Source organism: Mya arenaria, chromosome 14 (assembly GCF_026914265.1).
Source record: "Mya arenaria isolate MELC-2E11 chromosome 14, ASM2691426v1".
NCBI classification, from domain to species: Eukaryota; Metazoa; Mollusca; class Bivalvia; order Myida; family Myidae; genus Mya; species Mya arenaria.
In genome coordinates this window covers 54,483,754-54,507,371 of record NC_069135.1, presented here as the reverse complement: position 1 = coordinate 54,507,371, position 23,618 = coordinate 54,483,754, and the positions used below count along the sequence as shown (strand labels likewise).

The following is a 23,618-nucleotide window of genomic DNA, read 5'->3' as shown; positions in this document are numbered from 1 at the left end:
ATTATGTCCCTTGTATTATAGACACGTTCACATGGCCATATAATGATGCTGTAAGTTTCATTGAATTCTACCAAAGGTCCCAGTTTTAAGTGCAGATGGAAAGGTAAAGTCAGTTGCTGGGTTCCAATAAGTTAACAAAGGGTTATAAATATGACCATGTTTTAGAATACAACCTACATTTCAGCCAATAAAAATGCAGATAGGCGATCATTAAGTTCTAGGCTTAATCATGAAGCATTTCAACTTTTGAGGGTGTTTAAATGTCAACCTACTGCCGTGTATCTGATACACATTCCCTATGGCAGATTATGCGTTGACAATGTGCCAGTCAAATGAGGTTGTATTCTATGCCAGTTGAGCAAAGGTTCGATCATTCCGCCCATTATATATCATTATAAAAAGTTCATGTCATCTTACTATTACTTAAAGGAACTCACTCATGTTTTTGGAACAAAGCAGAAGTTTTTCTTAGTATTTCATCTGCAAACACCTTTTTTATGGGTTTGTTTTCATTCTATGATAACAACGTCACCCTATTGCATTAACTCAATAACTGCATATGAAAATAGAAGCAGATATTGAGTATTGCACTAAGGTTACGATATATCAATATTGCATAGAAAGTTACAACAATTTATTGAAGTAATATAATATATTGGTTTATGTGGGGTGCGAACCCACGCCAGTTAAGTCAGGTGGAGACAAATATTCTACATAAGTAACATGAACGTTGAAGCAGATATATATTGCTTCTGTGTGTGTCCAATATTTCTCTTAGATCAAACTTTATGACCTAGATTTTGACCTCATCGAAACTTCGTGATAAAAATTGAATCTTTGATATCTGAAATTCGACTATATGAAACATCTCAATTTAAATCATATGCTGTTTAAAATTAGTTCATGTAACAAATATTACATTCACAGAACAGTTATTGCTTGACACATATATGTTATACATAATTACTGACACAATTGCTATACAGCACTTCATTTATTTACAACAAATAAGAGGATCATGCGATCCTCGCTGGATTAAACAATGGAGGTAAAGATGGACATCTTTTTGCATGGTTTTTCTTTGCATACCAGAATCAGATTGATGGTTTAACGCAACTTGAAAACAGTGATGTTGTCCCCATAATTACCAACAATGAGGTTGGAGGTTTGTTCACTGAAGCAGACTGATCGAGGGTTACACAATCCATCAGCCTCCCTGGCCACTGTGGACAGCTTCTTTTTCTCCTCCTGGTCCACCTGTACAACAGTGTTGGACCTCGACCCACACACAAACACATGGCCACTGGGGCTGACACATAGTCCAGTTGGGTCTTGTAGGTCAGGATCCTCTACTGTAGATAACACTTGACCAGATGTATCAAGTGTTATAAGTTTAGAAGCATGTGTATTTGCCACATAAATTGTCTCCCCATCAGGAGAGACAGCACAACTATACACTGTGTGGATAAAAGAGGTGTCTTTATATATTTTCTTAACGAAACTCCCATCAAAAGCGTACACGTATAGGGCATTGCCGGAACCCACATACAGCTGACCCTTGTTGTGGGCAATGGATATGCACTGATGATCTGTGGTGAACTTTCTCATGTTCTGTAGCTTCCCTTTCGTCAATGTGAGGAAGTGGATCTCATCTGATGTAGAAGAGAAGTCATTTACAGCTACTGCTACTTCACTGCCTGTGGTGTGACACAAGTGTTGAGGGGAAGCAGGAAGATCTAAGCGATCAATGATCTCATACTGCCTGTTCAGAAGTTTAACTCTGCTATTTAAATAATCAGCAATAACCAGCTGTCCATTTGGCAACTCACATATACCTAAAATAGTGCACGTATCCTTGTCATTCATTCTTTTAACTTTATTCCTACTTGAACTCCTAGCCTTAAACAAATGATTACTATCATATTTTCTGACACTTTCAATATTTCCAAAGCTGTTTAGGTTTCTCAAAAATGGTAGTACACTTTTATCAGATTCAAACTTCAATTCCCTTTTCCCGTACTTCTTGCACAAGACCATTGGCTTCACTCAATTTAGACTGGCATATTCTGAATCCAATGTAAGAACTGCACTCCTTGTTTTTGCCAGTAATCTGCTTGAGTTTCTCAATCATTGTACTGAGTTGGTCATGCATACGAGCAAAGGTTTCTAAATCATCTTTTATAGACTTCTCTAAATCCTCAATCATGTTATCCAGCTGTTTAACTGTCTTCTTTTCCAGTTTGTCTAAGATCTGGTTAATTTCTTTGCGGAGAGCCTTGATGTCATCAATGATGTTCTTGTAAGAATCATATAGGGTGCCTTGATCTTTTATCCTTTCATTCTTGAGCTCATCTAGTCTGCTCTTCATCTTGTCCACTGCTGCTGGCAGCTGCTTGAACTCTGATGTACTAAGGAAGCCTCTGGCCAAGTCAGGTAGGTGACTGATGCTGCTACATAGCCTGAAATACATTGACTCATGTGATGGATAGTATAGAGGAACATATGGATGTTTTAAAAAGATTATTAAGGAAAGTAAAGACAATTATTTCAACCTTTGATCTACGAATAATTTTTACATAAGACTGTTGACTATGGCCTTTACCTTGTTTTATAGACCTTTCCCCTCCCAAACAAAAGTTAAATAAAGTAATAATACAAATATATATATATATATATAACCTTGACTTATTGGTCTAAATAACCAACACCACAAGAGGTGTCCATCAACATGTTCATGTAACTTTATAAAGTTTATGATAAGACTTGTAGCAGTTATCACATGCGGTTAACTCTTACCTATGGTTAAGGGCCACACAAACACTGCAACAAAGTTCCTGGTGGTCATCACAGTGAACCTCTAACTCTTTGTCATGTTGGGCACATCTGTCCATTGACCAATCCGCCCACTTCTGAATGGCTCCACGCCCATACACAACATGCTTCTTGAAATAATCTCCATGAATCCCGTCGCACTTGTCACACAGATAGTGTTCACACTGTGGACAGAAATGCTGGGCTTCTGTGTTCAGGTCATTTTCCTCACATGTGAAACAACTTTAGTCGTGAATTAGGTCAGATCCCTTGTTAAAGGATGAACCTCCAGTGGCCATGCTATAAAATTAATGTTGATTTCAACTCTAAATATCTGTTGAATCTGTATAGCATTAATCAATATGTCCACAACTATTCGAAATTGATTAAAATCCACAATGTCTTTGCTAACACAATTAGCATTAATTTTAAAAAGATGCAATTCGCTTATGTTTGAGGATAACAACACTGGGCGCCATTGCTGTGCTTAGATACCCCTCATTTCAAATGACGAGGAAGAAAAAATCTTCAACGATACATTTTATCTGTAATCTTACCAGACCGGGATATTCATAATAACAACAGTTGAAATTAGAATTTAAAGTATGACATTTGTATAGAAATGACTTGCGGATATGGAACTGTTTGATCAAAGTAAATGTAAGAAATAGTCTCAATTATTCAAACAAAATAAGGTAAAAACATTGATATCATACATTCACTTCCTACTATGTATTAGCTACACCGTCACTGCGTCCAAGCCGTCGTTAATACGTTATTATTAATTTCTGACTACTTCCTGATTCGACCACGTCCTCACTAGGTTTTTTTTAACATGTTCAAAGTTTCGTTACTAAGCGCATCCTTTGCGATGAAGCTTCGTTTTTTTATTTATAAGCGCATCCTGTGCGAAGGAGCTTTGTTTTTTATAAATAAGCACATTCTTAGTAAAGAAGCAATGTTTTTTATTGATAAGCGCATCCTTGCGAAGGAGCTTCGTTTTTTCATTAATACGCGCATCCTTTGCAAAGAAACTTTTTTTTAAACTGATAAGCGCATCCTTTGCAAAGAAACTGTTTTATTTATAAGCGCATCCTTTGCAAAGGAGCTTTGTATTTTATAAATAAGCACATTCTTAGCAGAGACGCAATGTTTTTAATTGATAAGAGCATCCTTTGCGAAGGAGCTTCGTTTTTCATTAATACGCGCATCCTTTGCAAAGAAACTTTGTTTTTTTTAACTGATAAGCGCATTCTTTGCAAAGAAACTGTTTTATTTATAAGCGCATCCTTTGCGAAGAAGCTTCGTTTTTGTTTCTTTGTACCCAAAAATGCAGCTCCCTCGTAAAGGGTTTAAGAAGAAAAAACTCAAGGCGGAAAAAGCTGTTTTTGTTAAAAGAGAAATTGCTAACAGCGTTGTTTTTACACACTATGAACTATTTACTACATACCAAAGGGATTTTCTTAATAATGACTATTATAGTACATTGTATTAAAATACATGTTAAATTAATCCAACAACTGGGCGGCCATTTGGCAGACGACAGTGTTATTACCCCTGGGAAAACAACACGACTCTGATCAGCTGTATAAAAGGGAAACATTCTGCAAACATTGTAAGTGTTGCCTTGATATTTTAATCAATCCATATAAAATTAAGAGTAAAAACAAGTCATCAGAGTTTTTACAACTAAACCTACTGCATTTCACTGTCATTTATAATCCTTGGAAACAGATTGAAACAATCTTTCCTTTAGATATATTCAGATTCAAGACTAAATGTTATCCCCTTTACTTGCATTGGTAACTGTTTATTAGTGTCACGCCAACACATTATGAGAATGTCTTTATAATAGAATCAGGAATTGAAGAGCACTAAGTCTTTATAGGTTGATGTAGACTAGAGTGCCGATCAAACTGAATAACTACAAACAAACAATCCTTATGTTTAAAAATCAGAAATTATATGGGAGTAATCAAATGATCACTTTTAATTTATACAGATTTTTATCTTTTGTAGCTATTGTGTTTGATAAATAATATCTCAAGCGTGTTATCTCATTTCTGTTAGGCTGCATCTCTATTTAGTCTAGGGAAATTGCCCATCAGCCTTATCAGAGAAAAGGCCTGATCTGTCTATGAAATCAACAGGACATTTCGAAATTTATTTGGTTAAAAGTGTTGGTAGGTATTTTTGATTTTTAAGAATTTCTAATCCTAATTTGTTTTCGGATTTTATTATATTTTTTTCTTATATGTAAACTTATGCCTTGCGTAGTCTGACATATGATGTTCGAAGTCCCAGGTAAAAATCTCAACTTAGTGTGTGATTATTTTTTCATAAGACATTGCACATTGACCATTAAGCCCCAAGAACAATAATGGTGATTTACTGGTCAATGGCAGTTCACCACTGAAAATTCATTGTCCTAGGTTATGCATACTTATCTCAAATTAGTGTGTGGACAAGTTTTCATGATAAAATGTTTACCTATTTCTGTTTGACCTTTTTACAACAGACGAGCACATGCGTTTGCGCTGCGGAGCTCTTCCATATTCCATATACACTTTGTCACAAAAGGAGTAATATATAATTCTTACTGTGAACAAACGTTATTTTTTGTCGTTGATTTATTCAATGGTTTTGAATTTATTAACGCACAAGGATAACAATGTGGATGGACAACTATGATGGCCTGGACAAACAGACGCACGGACAGACAGGGCAGATATTTATTTTAACAAAAGTGTGTGTTTGGGTTGTTTCGCTTCGGATATTGGATGTCAGCGTAAAATAATAAAGACAGACAAGTAAATAAACTAGTGTTTATTTTTGAAAATCAAACAGTTACTAATACTATAGACATTCATGTTTTTATATATTTTACTCGTGTGATATAAATGGATATAATTTATTAACTTGGACATTAGACTAGCTTAGGTGAATATTTTGTTCACAAGTATTTTCTAAGATTTGATCTGGTGCCCTGGTTTTTGACTCCATAAGACATAATTACAAAATATTCCAAGATTGTATTAAGAAAATGTTCCCCTTTCATGAATATTAAAGCGGATATATAGCCAAGATTTCTCTAAGATTGTACGTAATTGACTAGTCTTAGACCCATTGTGACCGTTTTGAAAGTCTAAAATATATAAAGTGATAACATCAAGTGGGACATTTTAACCACAGGTTAAACAACTGCGGTGTAATTTCATCAAGTGTAACATTCTTCCCAAGTTGGACATAATCTGACCAATCATAACCACTAAGGTTTGTCATAGTGACCTAATATTTGATCACATGTAACCCTGTTTTAAATTTGTTCTAAATTCATCAAGGGGAACTATTCTAATGAATAATAGATACATCATGGACCAAATATAATGCCCCAAGAGTGTTTCAAAGTTTTTCATAAGAGTCTGATATTTTACAAGCGATTAAGATTTCAAAAGGGGGAACATTATCTGATCAATCCCTACCAAGATATGGTTCCGGACAGGAGAAAAACGGATGCACAGAAGGACAGACGCAATGCCAAACCAAAATCCCCCTCCCGAAACCTTCAGTTTGGTGGAGAATACAATAAGTATTATAATAGAAAAGAATATTGTTTATTTGTTATTTGAACACAATGTTTAGAAGTCGGCAGGACAGATACAAATAACATTATCTCAAATGAGCTTTTATCACCGACTGCAAAAAAGACAGGTATAACATCATCACACGTTAATGTAGCTGCATGAAAAGACAAAAAGAAATTTGTAAAGATAAATGATATAAAACTTAAGAGCTTTAATAAGTATGATATTTTTCCCTAATGTTAAAATCTTTAAGAAGGGACAGGTACAAAATCACTAAATAAAAGGCACAAGTGTTTATATTTTCCATATGATGATTTTGGAAACTGAGTTAAGTTAAGAAATAAGACGTTTTATGAATACCGCCCATGGTCGTTTGAAATGGTAACTGAATAATATCTGCAATATTTTATTTTCATTGATGTTATTGAATAAACATTTATTTATTCTAAAAAAACTTACAGTTTTCTTTTAATTTGACTATAATGACCATTTTAAGATATCGACTTAAGTTAAGAAATGACTTAAGTTGTTTTTATGAACACTAAACCAGAGCTTTATTATCGGATTTGGACGTCTTGGATGCGTTTTGAAAACAAAAGAATTTAAGAAAGAATGCTGCAGGATAATTAGTTGTATAATCTACGCACCACAGTTCGCATAAAATCTTGCAGGAGTTACCTGGCTTGCAAAATTTAGTTCGGCTGTTTACAGTGATTTTAACCACACCCATTGATTGGATTGTGAGATATGGACAGTACATCATTAACACTGAGAATTGTTCATTTAGTTCATCACATTATATCATAAACACTAAATGTGTTCATGAATTTCCTAATAGTAAATTAATAACACTGAAATTGTTGATTAATTTCCCAAGAAAACATCATTAACATTGAAATGGTTTATTAAGTTCCTTACAGCCCATCATCAACATTAAAATCATTCATTCAAACGCTCCTGACATCAATTACAACTATTCAGGATAACGACTGTTACTAAATTTTGTACAAATTGTTTTTTCTCAACTTTCTAATTAATCCTTTTCTTTATCAAACTTGTTGTTTATGATCACACTTTTCTTCTTAAATATTAAACTTTTTTTTTAAATTTATTTATAAGTTTATAATTTGAAACCTAACTCAACTTGGGTTAAAAGCTAAAACTAGGATTAGAGGTAACAACTGAATTTACTCTGTAATTAGTTATCAAACAGAAAAAGATTTGTTTATACAGTGGATATTCTACACACTAAAATCAATTTATAATGTCAATGAACTTCTTTATCTATACATTGATATCCGTCGTTTATACAATTAATTTTATTGTCTATTAAAATCTTATGGTATCTATACAGTGAAAACTGTTATCAATAAGTCATTCGGACTTCGATAAAAAACTTTGTGATTAAGAAGTTTAATATCTAAACATCGACAATATGTTACATTTCAACTTAAATCCAATGATGTTTAAATTCATTTCATGAACAAAAAAGGAACAGTTCACAGAACAGTCATTCCTTGACATATATATGACATGCATAATAAATGAAACAAAATAGTATTTTCCATTCCTTCACAAAACTTGAAAAACAAATGCAAACTGTTGAAATTTATTTACAACAAATTGTAGAAAACACGCCATCCTTGCTCATTTTAACAATGAGAGTGAAGGTGGACATCTTCTTTCAATGGTTCTTTGCATACCAGATTCTGATTGGTAGTTCAACACAACTTGACAACATGGATGTTGTCTCCTAAATTCCCAACAATGAGGGTGGAGTTTTGTTCTTTGAACCACACTGACCGTGGGTATAACACGCCATCAGCCAGCCTGGCAACTGTGGACACCTTTCTCCCCTCCTGATCCACCTGTACCAAAGCGTTAGACTCAAACCCACACACAAACACATGGCCACTGGGACTGACACAAAGTCCAGATGGACTTTGTAGGTCAGGATCTTCAACTGTAGATAACACTTGACCAGATGTATCAAGTGTTAGTAATCTAGAAGCAGTAAAATGTGTCACAAAAATCCTCTCCCCATCAGGAGAGACAACACACTTATAAACTGTGTGCATAGAAGTATTGTCTTCGTATATTGTCTTAATGAGACTTCCATCCATAGTGTACAGGTACAGGGCATTGTTGGAGCCCACATAGAGCTGGCCCTGGTGGTGGGCAATGGTGCAGCATAGATGGTCTGTGGTGAACTTTCTCATTGCTTTTATCTTCCCTTTCGTTACTGTGAGGAGGTGGACCTCATTTGTGTTGAATTCACTTACAGCTACTGCTATATCATTGTCTGTGATGTGACACAAGTGTTGCGGAGCAGGCAGATGACAGTAACCAATGACCTCAAACTGCTTGTTCAGAAGCTTTACTTTGTCATTGTTATAATCAGCAATAACCACCTTTCCACTTGGCAACTCAAATATACCTTCAATACTACAATTTTGCTTGTCCTTCTTTTTCTTAACCTTATACAGACTTGAACTCTGAGCCTTAAACACATGATAACTATCAGTTTTTCTAACACTTTCAACATTTCCAAAGCTGTTCAGGTTTCGCAAAAATAATAATCCACTTTCATCACATTTAAACTTCATTCCTTTTTTTCCTCGTATTTCTCGCACAAGACTATTAGCTTCACTCAATTTTGACTGGCATTTTGTGAATCCAATATAAGAGCTGCTCTCCTTGTTTTTGTCAGTAAACTGCTTGAATTGCTCAATCATTGCACCGAGTTGGTCATGCATACGGGTAAAGGTTGCTAAATCATCTTTTATCGACTTCTCTAAATCCTCCATTATGCTTTCCAAGTTTTCAACAGTTCTCTTCTCCAGTTTGTCTAAGATCTGGTTTATTTCTTTGCGGAGAGCCTTGATTTCAGCAATGCTGTTCTTGTAGGAGTCATTCAGTGAGGCTTGTTCTTTCAAACGGTCATTCTTGAGCTCATCCAGTCTGATCCTCATCTTTTCCACTGCTGCTGGCAGCTGCTTGAACTCTGATGTACAATGGAAGCCTCTGGCCAGGTCAGGTAGGTGACTGATGCTGCTACATAGCCTGGAATACATGTACTCATAAGATTGATGATATCAAGGAACGTAAGGATGCTTATTAAAAAATACAGTCGAAAATCGCTATGTCGGGCTTTGATATCTCGATGTTCCGCTTGTGTCGAAATGTTTTCCCGTCCCGAATTTACTCCTTGTGTTTCTATATAAAGCAATTCCGCTTTTGTTGATAAACCTCTATCATTGCATTTATGTCTTATTCATAGTGTGCGTGTTTTTTCTAAAACTTTATGCCCCCTTATCGCAACTTTGTCAAAAACATGCCGTCGAATGAATAAAGGTGTGTAAGAAAACTATTACACTTAAATCATAGTTTAGACAATCATTTCAACCTTTCATCTACGATATCCTGTTGTACTGACACCGCCCGCCCCCCCCCCCCAAAAAAAAATAAAATAAAATAAAATAAAAATAAATAAATAAAAATAAAATAAAATAATATATATATATATATATATATATATGGCTGTTGAGCTTAACCTTGACTTATTGGTGCTAATAACCAACATCACAAGAGTTGTCCATCAACATGTACATGTAACTGTATTTAGATGATAATAAGACTGGTAACAGTTATCACATGTGGTTAAACTCTCACCTATGGTTAAGGGCTACACAAACACAGCAGCAAAGTTCCTGGTGATCATCACAGTGGACCTCTAGCTCTTTGCCATGCTGTGCACATCTGTCCATGGAGAATTCCGCCCATTTCTGAATGTCGTCACGCCCATACACAACATGCTTCTTGAAATAATCCCCATGAATCCCCACACACTTGTCACACAGATAGTGTTCGCACTCGGGACAGAAGTGCTGGGCTTCCGTGTTTAGGTCATTTTCCTCACACTTGGAACAACTGTACTCGTGAATCAGGTCAGATCCCTTGTATATGGATGAACCTCGGGAGGCCATGTTTTCTTTCTTATTATAAAATAAATGTTTATTTAAACCCTTGAATGTCCAATGAATCTGGCATCAATTAAAATTATCACAACTTTTCGTAAGGGTTGACAATTGACAAAGCCTTCACTACCACAATTAGCATTTGTCACATAAATCAGTCGATCACAGCACTGTGCGCCAATGCTACGGCATGTTTAAACTGACTACCCTATGTATTTCAAAAGACCAGGAAGTAAAATTATTCACAAATCAATTATATCGATAAACTTACAAGACCGTAATAAACATAATAACCACTGTGCGTAACTTGAGATTAAATTTAAGTATGGACATGGGCTAGCAGATTTCAATAATATTTTATTTCAAAAAGTCAATAGGGGTTACACAAGTACAACAGTTGCTGTAAGATGCAGCAATTGGATGTTAGCGCGGGACAACTATTGGTTATACATGTATATATGTCGGGTCAGAAATAAGTCGATGAAGTAAAGGCTAACAATGATTATAGATGGCAGTGAAAGGAAGTTATAACTTAAAAGATGACAGTATTGGACCGTTGTTTGGAACTGTAATGAAAACCGTTGTAAATACAATAGCAATCGTACAAAATGACACGACAATTGATGGTATAAATATGACAGAAACGATAACTGTACAAAATAACTTTATTCATGAACTGTGTCAATATACACACATATATAAAACACAACATGGCCACAGTGGTGGCTTTCTTTTGGAGTGGCTGATATTATAGTTGAAATGTTAAATATGCCAAAATCATTTGGTCAAGTCTGTGCAAAATTCGCAACGTTGTGATTTTGGAGAACTTTGATGAAATGTTGACTTTAAACAAGAGTAGCCCCTAAGGTTTATCCAAAAAGTTTCAAACGATGTACACATTTGGCTAATAATCTGCGAAACAAATTGACTGTTATAATGAAGTGTTACAAAGCCATTGTTTCTAACTGAAAAACATAGCACATAAAAAATGTTTGCATATGTAACAGATTTAAGCAAAAATACATTTAATATAAACTTAAAGAAGTTGGTTATGCATGAGTTCCTTATTGTGTGGCGTATAAGAGTTATAGGCATGCATAAGGAAACAAGAAAGCTGTTTAAAGAATTTGAAAGTGTGCATGGTACAAACTACTAAGTGTGAAAAGTAAACCATGATTCTGAAATAAACATGTTCTTAAAGTCCAAACATAAGAATAAAATAACATATATAGTAGTTTAAAAGTATGTGGACACAGAGTAATGACTTAGAAAACAGTGGTTGAAAAATAATCATATTATAAGCTGTGGAACATACATACTTTAGAACATATCATATACAGAACATGCGTAATACACTATCAACATTTGCATTAATATATTGTTGGTATTGGTAATAGCCGAAATGACAGAATTGTTTAAAGTGACACTAATATTCAAAATCAATATATACACATGTATTACAAATATCAATTTTGACTGATAAACCTTTAACTACATACTAAATAATGCATTTCTGGTAAAATATAAAGTGTGGTTAACAAGATCGTAACCATAAATTTAATAGCAGAAAGCGCAAAAATATTAAATGATTGGTGAATGCTTAAAGATTAACTGTGTTCTACTATAGTCTCAAAAGGTAGAAATACCGTGTTTTAAGCTCATTTATTTCCAATTAAACTCGGTATCCTTCACACTAACCAATGTTTTCGACATTTTATCATTCTGTTTTGAATATTAAAACAATATTATAAATTTTGGTGAATCTTATTTGGGAGTAAGAGTGCATCTTTAAGTCTAAAGAGAAGAAATGACAAGAAGTATTTTTAAGATATTGAAAAGAAATGTGTAAGGTTTAGAAATGGAAATTAACATTTTTGTCTACACTCAAGTCACATGTAATAGAAGTATGAATATTTTATGCGATTATGAACCATGCAGTAAAATATACTGCTAAGATGTCTGAACAATCTTAACTTTTAATATAGAACTCGAAAATTGCGGAGATGACCAATATGGAAATGTTGATCAATGTTTATGTAAGAAATATACTCAATTATTTCATTACATGTAAGTTCAAGGTATAAGATCTCGAGACATATTGATCAATTATTCCGCCAATGTCATTTGTTCAATCAATTTAAAATAAAAGTCAAAATTGTTGGCCACATTGTCTTTTCCAAATATAAAATTGAAAATCTATATTTTTAAATTTCTTTTGGTATAAGGGGCACTTAACCACATGTAGATATTAACCAAGGGATGACATTAATAACCATATATGTAAAAAATTACCAACGGATGACATTACAAACCATATATGTAAATATTAACCAAGGGATGACATTACTAACCATATATGTAAAAAATTACCAAGGGATGACATTACTAACCATATATGTAAATATTAACCAAGGGATAACATTACAAACCATATACGTAAATATTAACCAAGGGATGACATTACTAACCATATATGTAAATATTAACCAAGGGATGACATTACTAACCATATAATATCCCATATCTGTAAATATTTACCAAGGGATGACATTACTAACCATATATGTAAATATTAACCAAGGGATGACATTACAAACCATATATGTAAATATTAACCAAGGGATGACATTACTAACCATATATGTAAATATTGACCAAGGGATGACATTACTAACCATATATGTAAATATTAACCAAGGGACTACATTACTAACCCTAAATGTAAATATTAACCAAGGAATGACATTACTAACCATATATATATAAAATTACAAAGGGATGACATTACTAACCATAAATGTAAAAAAATACCAACGGGTGACATAACTAACCATATATGTAAAAACTAAACCAAGGGATGACATAACTAACCATATATTTACCCATATATGTAAACATAAATCAAAGGATGACATAATTAACCATATTTTTAAATATTAACCAAGGGATGACATTGCTAACCATATATGTAAATATTAACCAAAGGATGACATTACTAACCATATATGTAAAAAATTACAAAGGGATGACATTACTAACCATATATGTAAAAAATTACCAACGGGTGACATAACTAACCATATATGTAAATATTAACCAAGGGATGGAATTACTAACCATATATGTAAAAATTTACCACGGGACGACATTACTAACCATATATGTAAAAACTAAACCAAGGGATGACATAACTAACCATATACTTACCCATATATGTAAACATAAATCAAAGGATGACATAATTAACCATATTTTAAAATATTAACAAAGGGATGACATTTCTAACCATATGTAAATATTTACCAAGGGATGACATAATTAACCATATATTTACCCATATATGTAAATATTAACCAAGGGATGACATTACTAACCATATATGTAAATATTAACCAAGGGATGACATTACTAACCATATAATATCCCATATCTGTAAATATTTACCAAGGGATGACGTTACTTACCATATATGTAAATATTAACCAAGGGATGACATAACTAACCATATCTGTAAATATTTACCAAGGGATGACCTTACTAACCATATATTAATATTAACCAAGGGATGACATTGCCAACCACATATAAATATTATATATCGATTATCATTGACCCCCGTCTGCACATGCGCAGTATGGTTAAGTATGACACATTTCACGGGTCTAAGGAATTTCATGCCACAACGGCAACGCAATTGTAGATCTATAAAGCCGAGTAGAAGAAATAAGTCGTTTGACCAGCTGGAACTTTCGTTGTTTTTCCCATAATAAAGCATCATGTGGACCTCAGGAATTTATCAGACTTCATATGAGACTCTATCATAGTAATATACTATCTCTTTATTATGATTGTGGACCTCAGGAATTTATCAGAATTTATATGAGACTCTATCATAGTTATATACTATCTCTTTATTTTTTTTCTAAATATTTAATCCTAAGTGGCACTGATGTCTTAATTTTGATGGATGGTTGGTAGCCATTGTATAAAATTTGAATGCAATTCATCAAAAAATTGCTGAGATACTAATAGTCCATGCTTACATTCAAATCTTGAACCAGAATGTTTAAGTCGAATAAAAAAGGGATGCCATTTGCATTATTTGCAAATTGGAGTAATCTAATTCAATTTATTACGAATGTTGGAAGGTTTGAAGTTTCATTGCAATACATGAAGCATTTATTTAGATATGAACTTAAATGTGCTTACATCCACAAACTCAACCAGAGTTTTGAAGTTGAAAATTAAAGGGCCATAATTTGCATTATATGCAAACTGAAATGATCTAACTTGAATAATTTAGTATGTTGCATGGTTGAGAAAAGTTGCATTGCAATACATGATGTTTTTGCAGTTATATTTTCATGCAATTCCTCTACCAGAATTTGTAAGTCGAATAACACAGGTACATAATTTACATTATCTCTTTATTAGGCATTTTAAATTCTCAGAACAAGTATAAGTCATCGATTAATTAAACATAGTCTTAAGTTGGTTAAGAAAGATAACGTAAAAATATTATCATTAAATAACTATTTGTATAATTATTTAACACCTGAGTAATGTAAAATTAATTTTTTGTATTAAAGCTGCTCTCTCGAAAAATTACCGATTTTTTATTGTTTTGTCTCAGAATCAGCTTAGTTTGGCATCAATGCTTTTTATTTAGCCATATGATATAGTTCACATTATAAAACAGATCTCAATTGTTCTTTCCAAAATATGACCCAAGAAAGCAGCGATAGTCGAAAAATATCACATTCAATGTCGGTGAAGAGGAAATAACTTAAAAATATCCAAGGAAAGATTATGATTTTTGTGCACTGCACTAAATTTCATTGCCAATATACCAATTATTATAGCCTTATTTCAATCGCTTATCTATTTTCCAAGATGGGGCACATACTAGAACCCTGGACTTCCAAAAAAAGGTATCAGGTAAAAGGCAGATTACACACGAGAAATGTTGGGCGAAATTATGGATTTTGTGCACTGCACTGCACTTCGTTTCATCGCCATCTATCTATATTTCAAGTTTCATTTCATTGCCCGATCAAGCAATGATTATGAAAAATGTGTTAAGGGGAGGTAAATTCATTTTATTTCTGGTCGTTTGTTACCAAAGCTACTGTCGAGTTCATTTTCTGGGCAGAATGGACGAAAGCTGATAGCTTATAAATCCTTTGTCGAGTTCAATTCCTTGGCAGAAATCCGTTCTTTTGCGGACACCTACGCCACTATACCACTCCTACCTTTATATATACTTCAGCACAAACAAATCACGAAGAATTAGACAAGTTGTTGGAAATGCATAATGGTAATGATGTCGTGAAGCTGTGTCACTCGTTGCACTTTATAGATGTAAGGATTTTGAGTTTAGTATAGGATTCAAACTCGCCTTAGTACTAACTCTACAAATATAAAGGCACATGTTGCCTTTACTTTAAAATATTGTAGAGGTTTATCACAGATGAATTTAACACATTTTGGTTATCCATCAGATTCTGCTCGATTGACAATGTTCTGGACGATGATCCTGGTCACAACACCAATATCGGGAAGTGGTTTCTTAAATGTTCCATGTTTATTTTACTTCTAATAACAATCCAATTTAGGGATTGTGTGGTCATGTTCAAATTAAATGAGGCTGAAGTCACTGACGTAATTATATTATAGGGTTGCTATGTCACGGATATTTGATGTCACCTTAAAATAATAACGAAGAATGAATAAATTGGTTTTTATTTTTGAAAGCAAAAAGCTACTAATACAATATACATACATGTTTGAATATAAAAATGTTTTTGATGCGTTTAACAACACCAGTAATACTTACATTAATTGTATAGATGTTCTTAAGCATATAACTTATAGTTATTTTAACAGAAACATTTTAAGAAACACTTGCCTAATAAAAGAAGTTTGATGGATAAAGCTCAAGCAAATAACTCAATTTTAAAGTAAATACTATTCAAACCCTTTGAAATAATAGTTAGTTCTAAGAATACAACCTACATTTTCAAATAGCAGATAAACAATCATTAAGTACAAGGCTTATTCATAAAGTATCTCAGCTTTTGCGGGTGTTTGAAGGTCCGCCTTCTGCCACTCATCCGATACACATTCCCTGTATCAGAATTTGCGATGACAATGAAGCCAATGAAGTTGTATTTTAAGTCAGAAAGATGACCTGAAGTAACATTTAATAATAAAGAAGGGCTCGTCGGCTACGCTCAATCCGCTCATTCGTTATTATTAAGATTTTACTAAGATTTCATCTTACTTTTACAAACAAATAAGTATAAACTCTTAGCTTTATATTATAAAATAATGGAGAAAAATTTAAAAGTTTTGTTTTTCAAAACCAAACCAGCATTAAATAATGGCTGAGGGCCAGTGGTGCCCCTATACACAGGAAATAGAACCATAATTATATACCCGGGAAAATACCCATATATTTAGAGGAAATATAACCATAAACACCGTGAAAATACCCTTATATAAATAGAAAACAGAACCCTATAAAGCGGGAATATACCCTTATAGACACGGAAAACAGACTCAGGGATGAAACGTATGTGCTCACAATCAAACTAAAACACGCAAATTCTTTGAATAGATATTTACCGCCAAAATAGGCAAAGTAGATCAAATAGAATTCAAGCTTTGGTTTCAGCCCCAAGTCAAACCTAAACAAGATTTTATGGAGATATATATTCTGCATAAGTTTCATAAAGGTTGAAGCAGATATATTGCCCGTGTTTGTTTCCAATATTTCTCTTAGATTGGACCTAATGACCTAGTTTTTGACCTCATGTGATCCGCTTTGAATGTCTACCTTGATTATACCAAGGGGAACATACTGACCACGGTTTTAACATTTTCTGACCAAACTATGCCACTATTTGGTTCCGTACAGGATTTTTCAAAGATTTGACCTTGTGACATAGATGTTGACCTCATATGACGCAGTTTTAAACTATTCAATGATTTTATCAAGAAAATATTCTGATTAAGTTGCATAACTACTGGACCTGTTGCATTGCCTCTTAGATTTCAACATGTTAACCACTTTAAAAACGTGGTGAGATTTCATCAAAAGTATCATTTTTTCTAGGTTTGATTATAAGCTGACAAATTATTACCATGATACTGGTACAAATATAAAAGTAAGATTTACCTAAGTGACCTTATATGTGTTAAGTTTGAAGAGAAGTGGACAACATATCATGCCTCAAATGTGTTCTAAATGTTAACATTACAAGCGGTCGAGGTTTCATCAAGGGGAACGTTTTGACCAAGTTTGAACATTGTATGACTTACTACTACTAAAATATGATAAACACAATAACAAATGGACACAAGGACAGAAGAAGAAAAGATGGAAGAACAATGCCAAAACAATATCCCCCCTCCCAAAATCTTTGTTTAGGACCGGAATAATACATTAGTAACTTAGGTCATTTCCTTTTTAAATATATTACTTGTCGTTTGATATAATAATCATATCTGAAATACTTTATTTTCACAAATGTTATTGAATACACATTCATCTTCTTTTAATTTGACTTTGAACGTTTTAATATCGGTTCAAGTTAAGAAATGACATAAAATGTTTTATTTATACCGGCCAAAAGCTTTGTAAAAGGCTTGGGACATCTTGGATGCGTTTTGAAAAAAGTAAAAAGAACTAGTGATACAGGATAATAAGATATATTAGCCACTAAACGCACAACACTTAAAACGACAAGGTTTTAAACATCCTATAAAGTAAACACACACTTGTGAAATCAGCAATGTGAATCCCGGATGTCTTTAAAAAAACACTCTGCAACAAGAAAACAAAAGTTGTCCTGCAAACGCCGCTTGGTCTATGATATATTTAACTTTTGGGATAAATGGTCTTCGTGGAAATTACATGCAAAACTTCGAACAAGGGTTATAAATAACTTAACAGGACAAATATTTTGGTGAGATATGAAAGTAATGGTACTTGCACGCAAAAACTTTATCCATAATTTCTAAGTAGAACAACGGCTATGATTTGCATAAAATCATACAGGAGTTAACCGACTGGCAGAACTTAGTTGGTCTGTTTACAGTGACTTCAACCAAACACATTGATTGGATTGTATGATATGAATATAAAAGCATTAATACTGAAATCGTTCATTAAGTTCTTAACATTACATCATTAACACTGAAAGTGTTCATTAAATTCTTACATTACATCATTTGCATTGCAAGTGTTCATTAAGTTCTTAACATTACATCATTAATACTAAAATTGTTCATGAAGTTCTTAACATTACATATTAACATTGAAATTGTTCATTAAGGTCTTAACATTACTTTATTAACACTGAAATTATTCATGAAGGTCTTAACATTGCTTTATTAACACTGAAAGTATCCATTAATTTCTTCACAGTACATCATCAATGTTGAAATTGTTCATTAAGTTCCATACAATACATCATAAATATTGAAATTGGTTATTTAAAATTTTCTGATATCAAGCACAATTTAAATTGTACATTCAGTTTCCTGTGGATTTTTCAGGATAACCACTAGCTTCTACTAAATTAAGTACTAATTGCTTTCTTACAGGTTTCTCTTGGTTACTTGTTTTGAATGAGCACAAGTTATAATTTCAAACCTAACTTCACTCGAGTTAAAAGTTACAACTAGGAATAAAAGATACAACTAAATTTACTCAGTAATTAGTTATTAATATATATATCACACAAACATAGTATAAACTGATAAAACTCCTTATCATCTTTAAATACAGTGGAAATTCTACAAAATGAAATTAATTTATAATGTCAATGAACTTCTTTATCTATACAATGAAATCCATCACCTATACAATTAAATATATCATCTATTAAAAAATGCTATCTTTACAGTGAAATCCGTTATCAATAAGTCATTCGGACTTTGATAAAAAATTGTGATTATGCACTTTTAATATTTGAAAATCGACAACATGTTACATCTTAATTTAAATCAAATAATGTTTAAAGTGACACTCTCTTATTCAAAATCAATACATACACATATAATACAAACATAAATTTTGAGTGAAAAACCTTTAACTACTTAGTAAATAATACATTTAAGGAAAATATGAATTACTTAGAACAAGATTGTAATGGGTATTTAATAGCTGAAAACGCAAAACTATTAAGTGATTGGTGAGTGCTAAAAGATTTACTATGATGTACTTTTGTCTCATAAGGTAGAAATGCCGTGTTTTTTTGCACCATTCTATCAAAATAAACTCGGTATCCTTCATAAGAACCATTGTTTTCGACATTTATTTATCTTTTTGGTACATCAAAATGATTGTAGTAATTGTGGTAAATCCTACTTGGGATTAAGATTGCATCTTTCATATGATTTCATGTATACAAAAGAAATAGTTCACAAAACAGCCATTCGATAAAACATATATGCCATGCATAATTAATGACATAAAATAATGATTTCCATTCCTACAAAACATTTGAAAAAGAAATAATGCAAACTGTTAATGAAAACATATTTATAACAAACAGTAGAAAGCATGCCATCCTTGCACATTTAAAAAATAAGGACATCTTCTTTCAAGGGTTTTTCTTTCCATACCAAAATCTGATTGGTATTTCAACACAATTTGACAACTGTGATGCTGTTATTTGACAGATTCCCAATAATGAGGGTGGAGGTTTGTTCACTGAACCACACTGAATGAGGGCTACACAAGCCATCAACTTCCCTGGCCACTATGACCAGCTTCTTTCTCCCCTCTGGAACCACCTGTACCACAGTGTTAGACGTCTCCCCGCACACAAACACATGGCCACTGGGGCTGACACAAAGTCCACTTGGATATTTTAGGTCAGGATCTTCTACTGTAGATAACACCTGACCAGATGTATCAAGAGTTATAAATTTAGAGTGGATTTGATTTGTCACATAAATTCTCTCCCCATCAGGAGAGACAGCACAATTATGCATTGTGCGGTAAGAAGAATTGTCTTCATATAGTTTCTGTATGATGTTTCCATTCATAGTGTACAGGTAAAGGGCATTGAAGGAGCACAAATACAGCTTTTCCAGGTGGTGGGCAATGGATATGCACTGAAAGTCTATGGTGAACTTTCTCACTGACTGCAGCTTCCCTTTCGTCAATGCGTGGAAGTGGATCGCATGCATAGTGGAGATGGTAGATGCATCAATGCCAGTTACAGCTACTGCTACTTCACTGCCTTTGGTGTGACACATGTGTCGAGGAGGAAGAGGGAGATGACAGTGACCAATGACCTCGAACTGCCTGTTCAGAAGCATTAATCTGTCGTTGTTACGTTCAGCAATAACCACCTCTCCACTTGGTAACTCACATATACCTTCAATATTGCACTTATACATGTGAACTTTATACAGACTTGAACTCTGAGCCTTATACACATAAACATTATCAACATTTCCAAGGCTGTTCAGGTTTCTCAGAAATGGTAATACATTTTCATCAGATTTGAACTTCATTCGTTCTTTTTCCTTTATTTCTTGTACTAGACAATTAGCTTCACTCAATTTAGACTCGCATTTTCTGAATCCTATGTAAGAACTGCTCTCCTTGTTTTTGCTAGCACTCTTCTTGAGTTTCGCAATCATTATACCGAGTTTGTCATGCATATGGGCACAGGCTTCTAAGTCATCTTTTATTGACTTTTCTAAATCTTCCATCATGCTATCCAACTGTTCAACTGTCCTCTTCTCCAGCTTGTCTAAGATCTGGTTTATTTCTTTGCGGAGATCCTTGATTTCAGAAATGATGTTCTTGTGGGAGTCATTCAGTGACGTTTGGTCTTTCATCCTCTCATTTTTGAGCTCATCCAGCCTGCTCCTCATCTTGTCCACTGCGGCTGGCAGCTGCTTAAACTCCGCTGTATTTAGGAAGCCTCTGGCCAGGTCACGTAGGTGACTGATACTGCTACATAGTCTGGAAAACATGGACAAGTGATGGATAGTATCATAATTGCACGAAAGGAAAATCAGAACGTATTTCTGCTTATTAACAGATACATCTTCAGGTATCATATATTTGCATATATTTCTAGTTTATTCTGTGTGTGTTATTTTCAAAATGTCTTGTCAACTAGGATGCTTATCACAAATTTGTCAGAAACATACGGACGAATAAATAGAGGTTTTTAAGAAGTTTATAACGAGTTAAATCATAGCAAAGACAATTATTTCAAACTTTGTTCTGCGAAGTATTTTTTTCATAAGCTTGTTGACTATGGTATCTACCTTGTTCTGACACCACCTCCACCCCCAACAAAAATAAAATAAAATAATAAAACAAATATATATCTATAGGCGTGAGCCATAACCTTGACTTTTGGGGGTAGATAACTTACCCCGCAGGAGCTGTCCATCAACATGTACAGATTACTTTTATGGATTATAATAAGTCTCAGATAACAGTAATCACAATGACACATGTGGTTAAAATATTACCTATGGTTAAAGGCCACACAAACACTGCAGCAAAGTTCCTGGTTGTCATCACAGTGGACCTCCAGCTCTTTGCCATGCTGAGCACATCTATCCATGGAGAACCCCGCCCACTTCTGCATATCTCTACGCCCATACACAACATGCTTCTTGAAATAATCTCCATGTATCTTCACACACTTGTCACACAGATAGTGTTCACACTTTGGGCAGAAGTGCTGGGCTTCAGTGTTCAGGTCATTTTCCTCACATGTGAAGCAACTGTAGTCGTGAATCAGGTCAGATCCCTTGTAAAAAGATGAACTTCCAGAGGCCATTTTTTCGTCTTATTATTGAACTAGTGTTATTGTTTAGTTAAACTCTTAAATGTCCAATAAATCTGTGTTAAATCAATCTAAATTATCACAACTATTTGAAAGTGATGACAAGTTACAAAGTCTTCACGAACATAATCAGTATTTAAGGAAGTACAAGTCACATTAATTTGTTAATCGCAGCCGCTGGGCGACATTGCTATGACAAGTTTAAACTGCTTAAACCTATGTTTTTCAAAAGATCAGGAAGTAAAATTATCCACCAATAAATTATATTGTTAAACTTACAAGACCGTAATAAACATAACAATTACAGTTGGATTCCAATTACTGACACTTGATATTAGAATTTGAAGTATTGACATGGGCTAGCATATTTCATTAACATTTTATTTAAAAATGTCAATCGGTTTCAATACATGTATGCGGTTATGAACCATGCAGTAAAATTTATTGCTAAAGATGTCTGAACAATCTTAATTTTTTAAATAGAACTCAATAAAAATGCGGAGATGACCAATATAGAAATGTTTGATCAATGTTAATGTAAGAAATAGACTCGATTATTCCGATACATGTACATTTAAGGTAAAACAGCTCGAGATACATTGATCAATAATCCACAAATGTCATTTGTTAAATGCTTTTGTAAGAAAAAAGTCTCAATTGTTGGCCAAACTGCAACAAAAATCAAAGCGCTGAAACTGCTAAAAGACTGTCGGTAATGAAACTGAAGCAAGCAAACACTACCGATAAGTCGTTTCAAATGAAAAGGAATAAATCAACTTCATACATTTGATGAACTTTCTTTAAAGTAGATGAAAAGGATAAATGTGATTATAATAAGCACAAATATATCGTCACTACCTAATCCTGTATCTAATGGCCTATAAGATTCGATATTTAAATTCCTAAGATTGAACCGCTTTAAATCAGTTTAATTCATATTAATTATGTTTGATATGCTTCAATGTTTATTTTTTGACGCAGCTTATAACAGTTTCAGTAAGCGATTACATGCCTTCATTTAGGTGGGGTCTGTTGAAGCCAATGTCTTTAAAATGCAAATACAATACAAACTATACTCAAATAAAATAAAATAAAATAAACCTGCATGGTGCTGTGGCATCATAAGAAAACAACAACTACTTATGTCCTGAACTTCAAAACTGCAACGTTAATTTTACTGTTGTGTGAGTATTGCAAAGAATGGTATTACGGTAATACAGAACTAAAAGAAAATTACTTGGTCAATTTTATATTATTTTCTTGGAGTCAGGTATATGCAAGAAGCATACGCAGTTCAGATATTTTACAACTGCAAAAATCGAAGTAAAACCATAATCTAAGCACTCTTTTACAGTTAAATACAAGATAGTCAACTTATTAAGTGGTTTAAATAATAAAAAGAAACAAAAGGTAAT

At 33.5% G+C, this 23,618-nt stretch overlaps 3 protein-coding genes across 3 annotated transcripts; all 3 read right to left on the bottom strand.

Moving 5' to 3' along the window:
• Positions 1-968: 968 nt before the first annotated feature.
• Positions 969-3,156, bottom strand: LOC128216258 (uncharacterized). Its single transcript, XM_052922828.1, has 3 exons — positions 2,797-3,156; positions 2,091-2,459; positions 969-1,951 (listed from the first exon to the last, which is right to left on the bottom strand). The coding sequence occupies exons 1-3, from the start codon at positions 2,889-2,891 to the stop codon at positions 1,108-1,110; spliced, it is 1,308 nt and encodes a 435-aa protein (XP_052778788.1). The 5' UTR covers positions 2,892-3,156; the 3' UTR covers positions 969-1,107.
• A 2,579-nt stretch (positions 3,157-5,735) lies between these two features.
• LOC128218033 (uncharacterized) lies at positions 5,736-10,541 on the bottom strand. Its single transcript, XM_052925545.1, has 2 exons — positions 10,068-10,541; positions 5,736-9,458 (listed from the first exon to the last, which is right to left on the bottom strand). Exons 1-2 carry the CDS (start codon positions 10,379-10,381, stop codon positions 8,117-8,119), a joined length of 1,656 nt encoding a protein of 551 aa, XP_052781505.1. The 5' UTR covers positions 10,382-10,541; the 3' UTR covers positions 5,736-8,116.
• Positions 10,542-16,198: 5,657 nt separating this feature from the next.
• Positions 16,199-22,390, bottom strand: LOC128218010 (uncharacterized). Its single transcript, XM_052925503.1, has 2 exons — positions 21,884-22,390; positions 16,199-21,362 (listed from the first exon to the last, which is right to left on the bottom strand). The coding sequence occupies exons 1-2, from the start codon at positions 22,195-22,197 to the stop codon at positions 20,024-20,026; spliced, it is 1,653 nt and encodes a 550-aa protein (XP_052781463.1). The 5' UTR covers positions 22,198-22,390; the 3' UTR covers positions 16,199-20,023.
• Between the last annotated feature and the right edge of the window lie 1,228 nt (positions 22,391-23,618).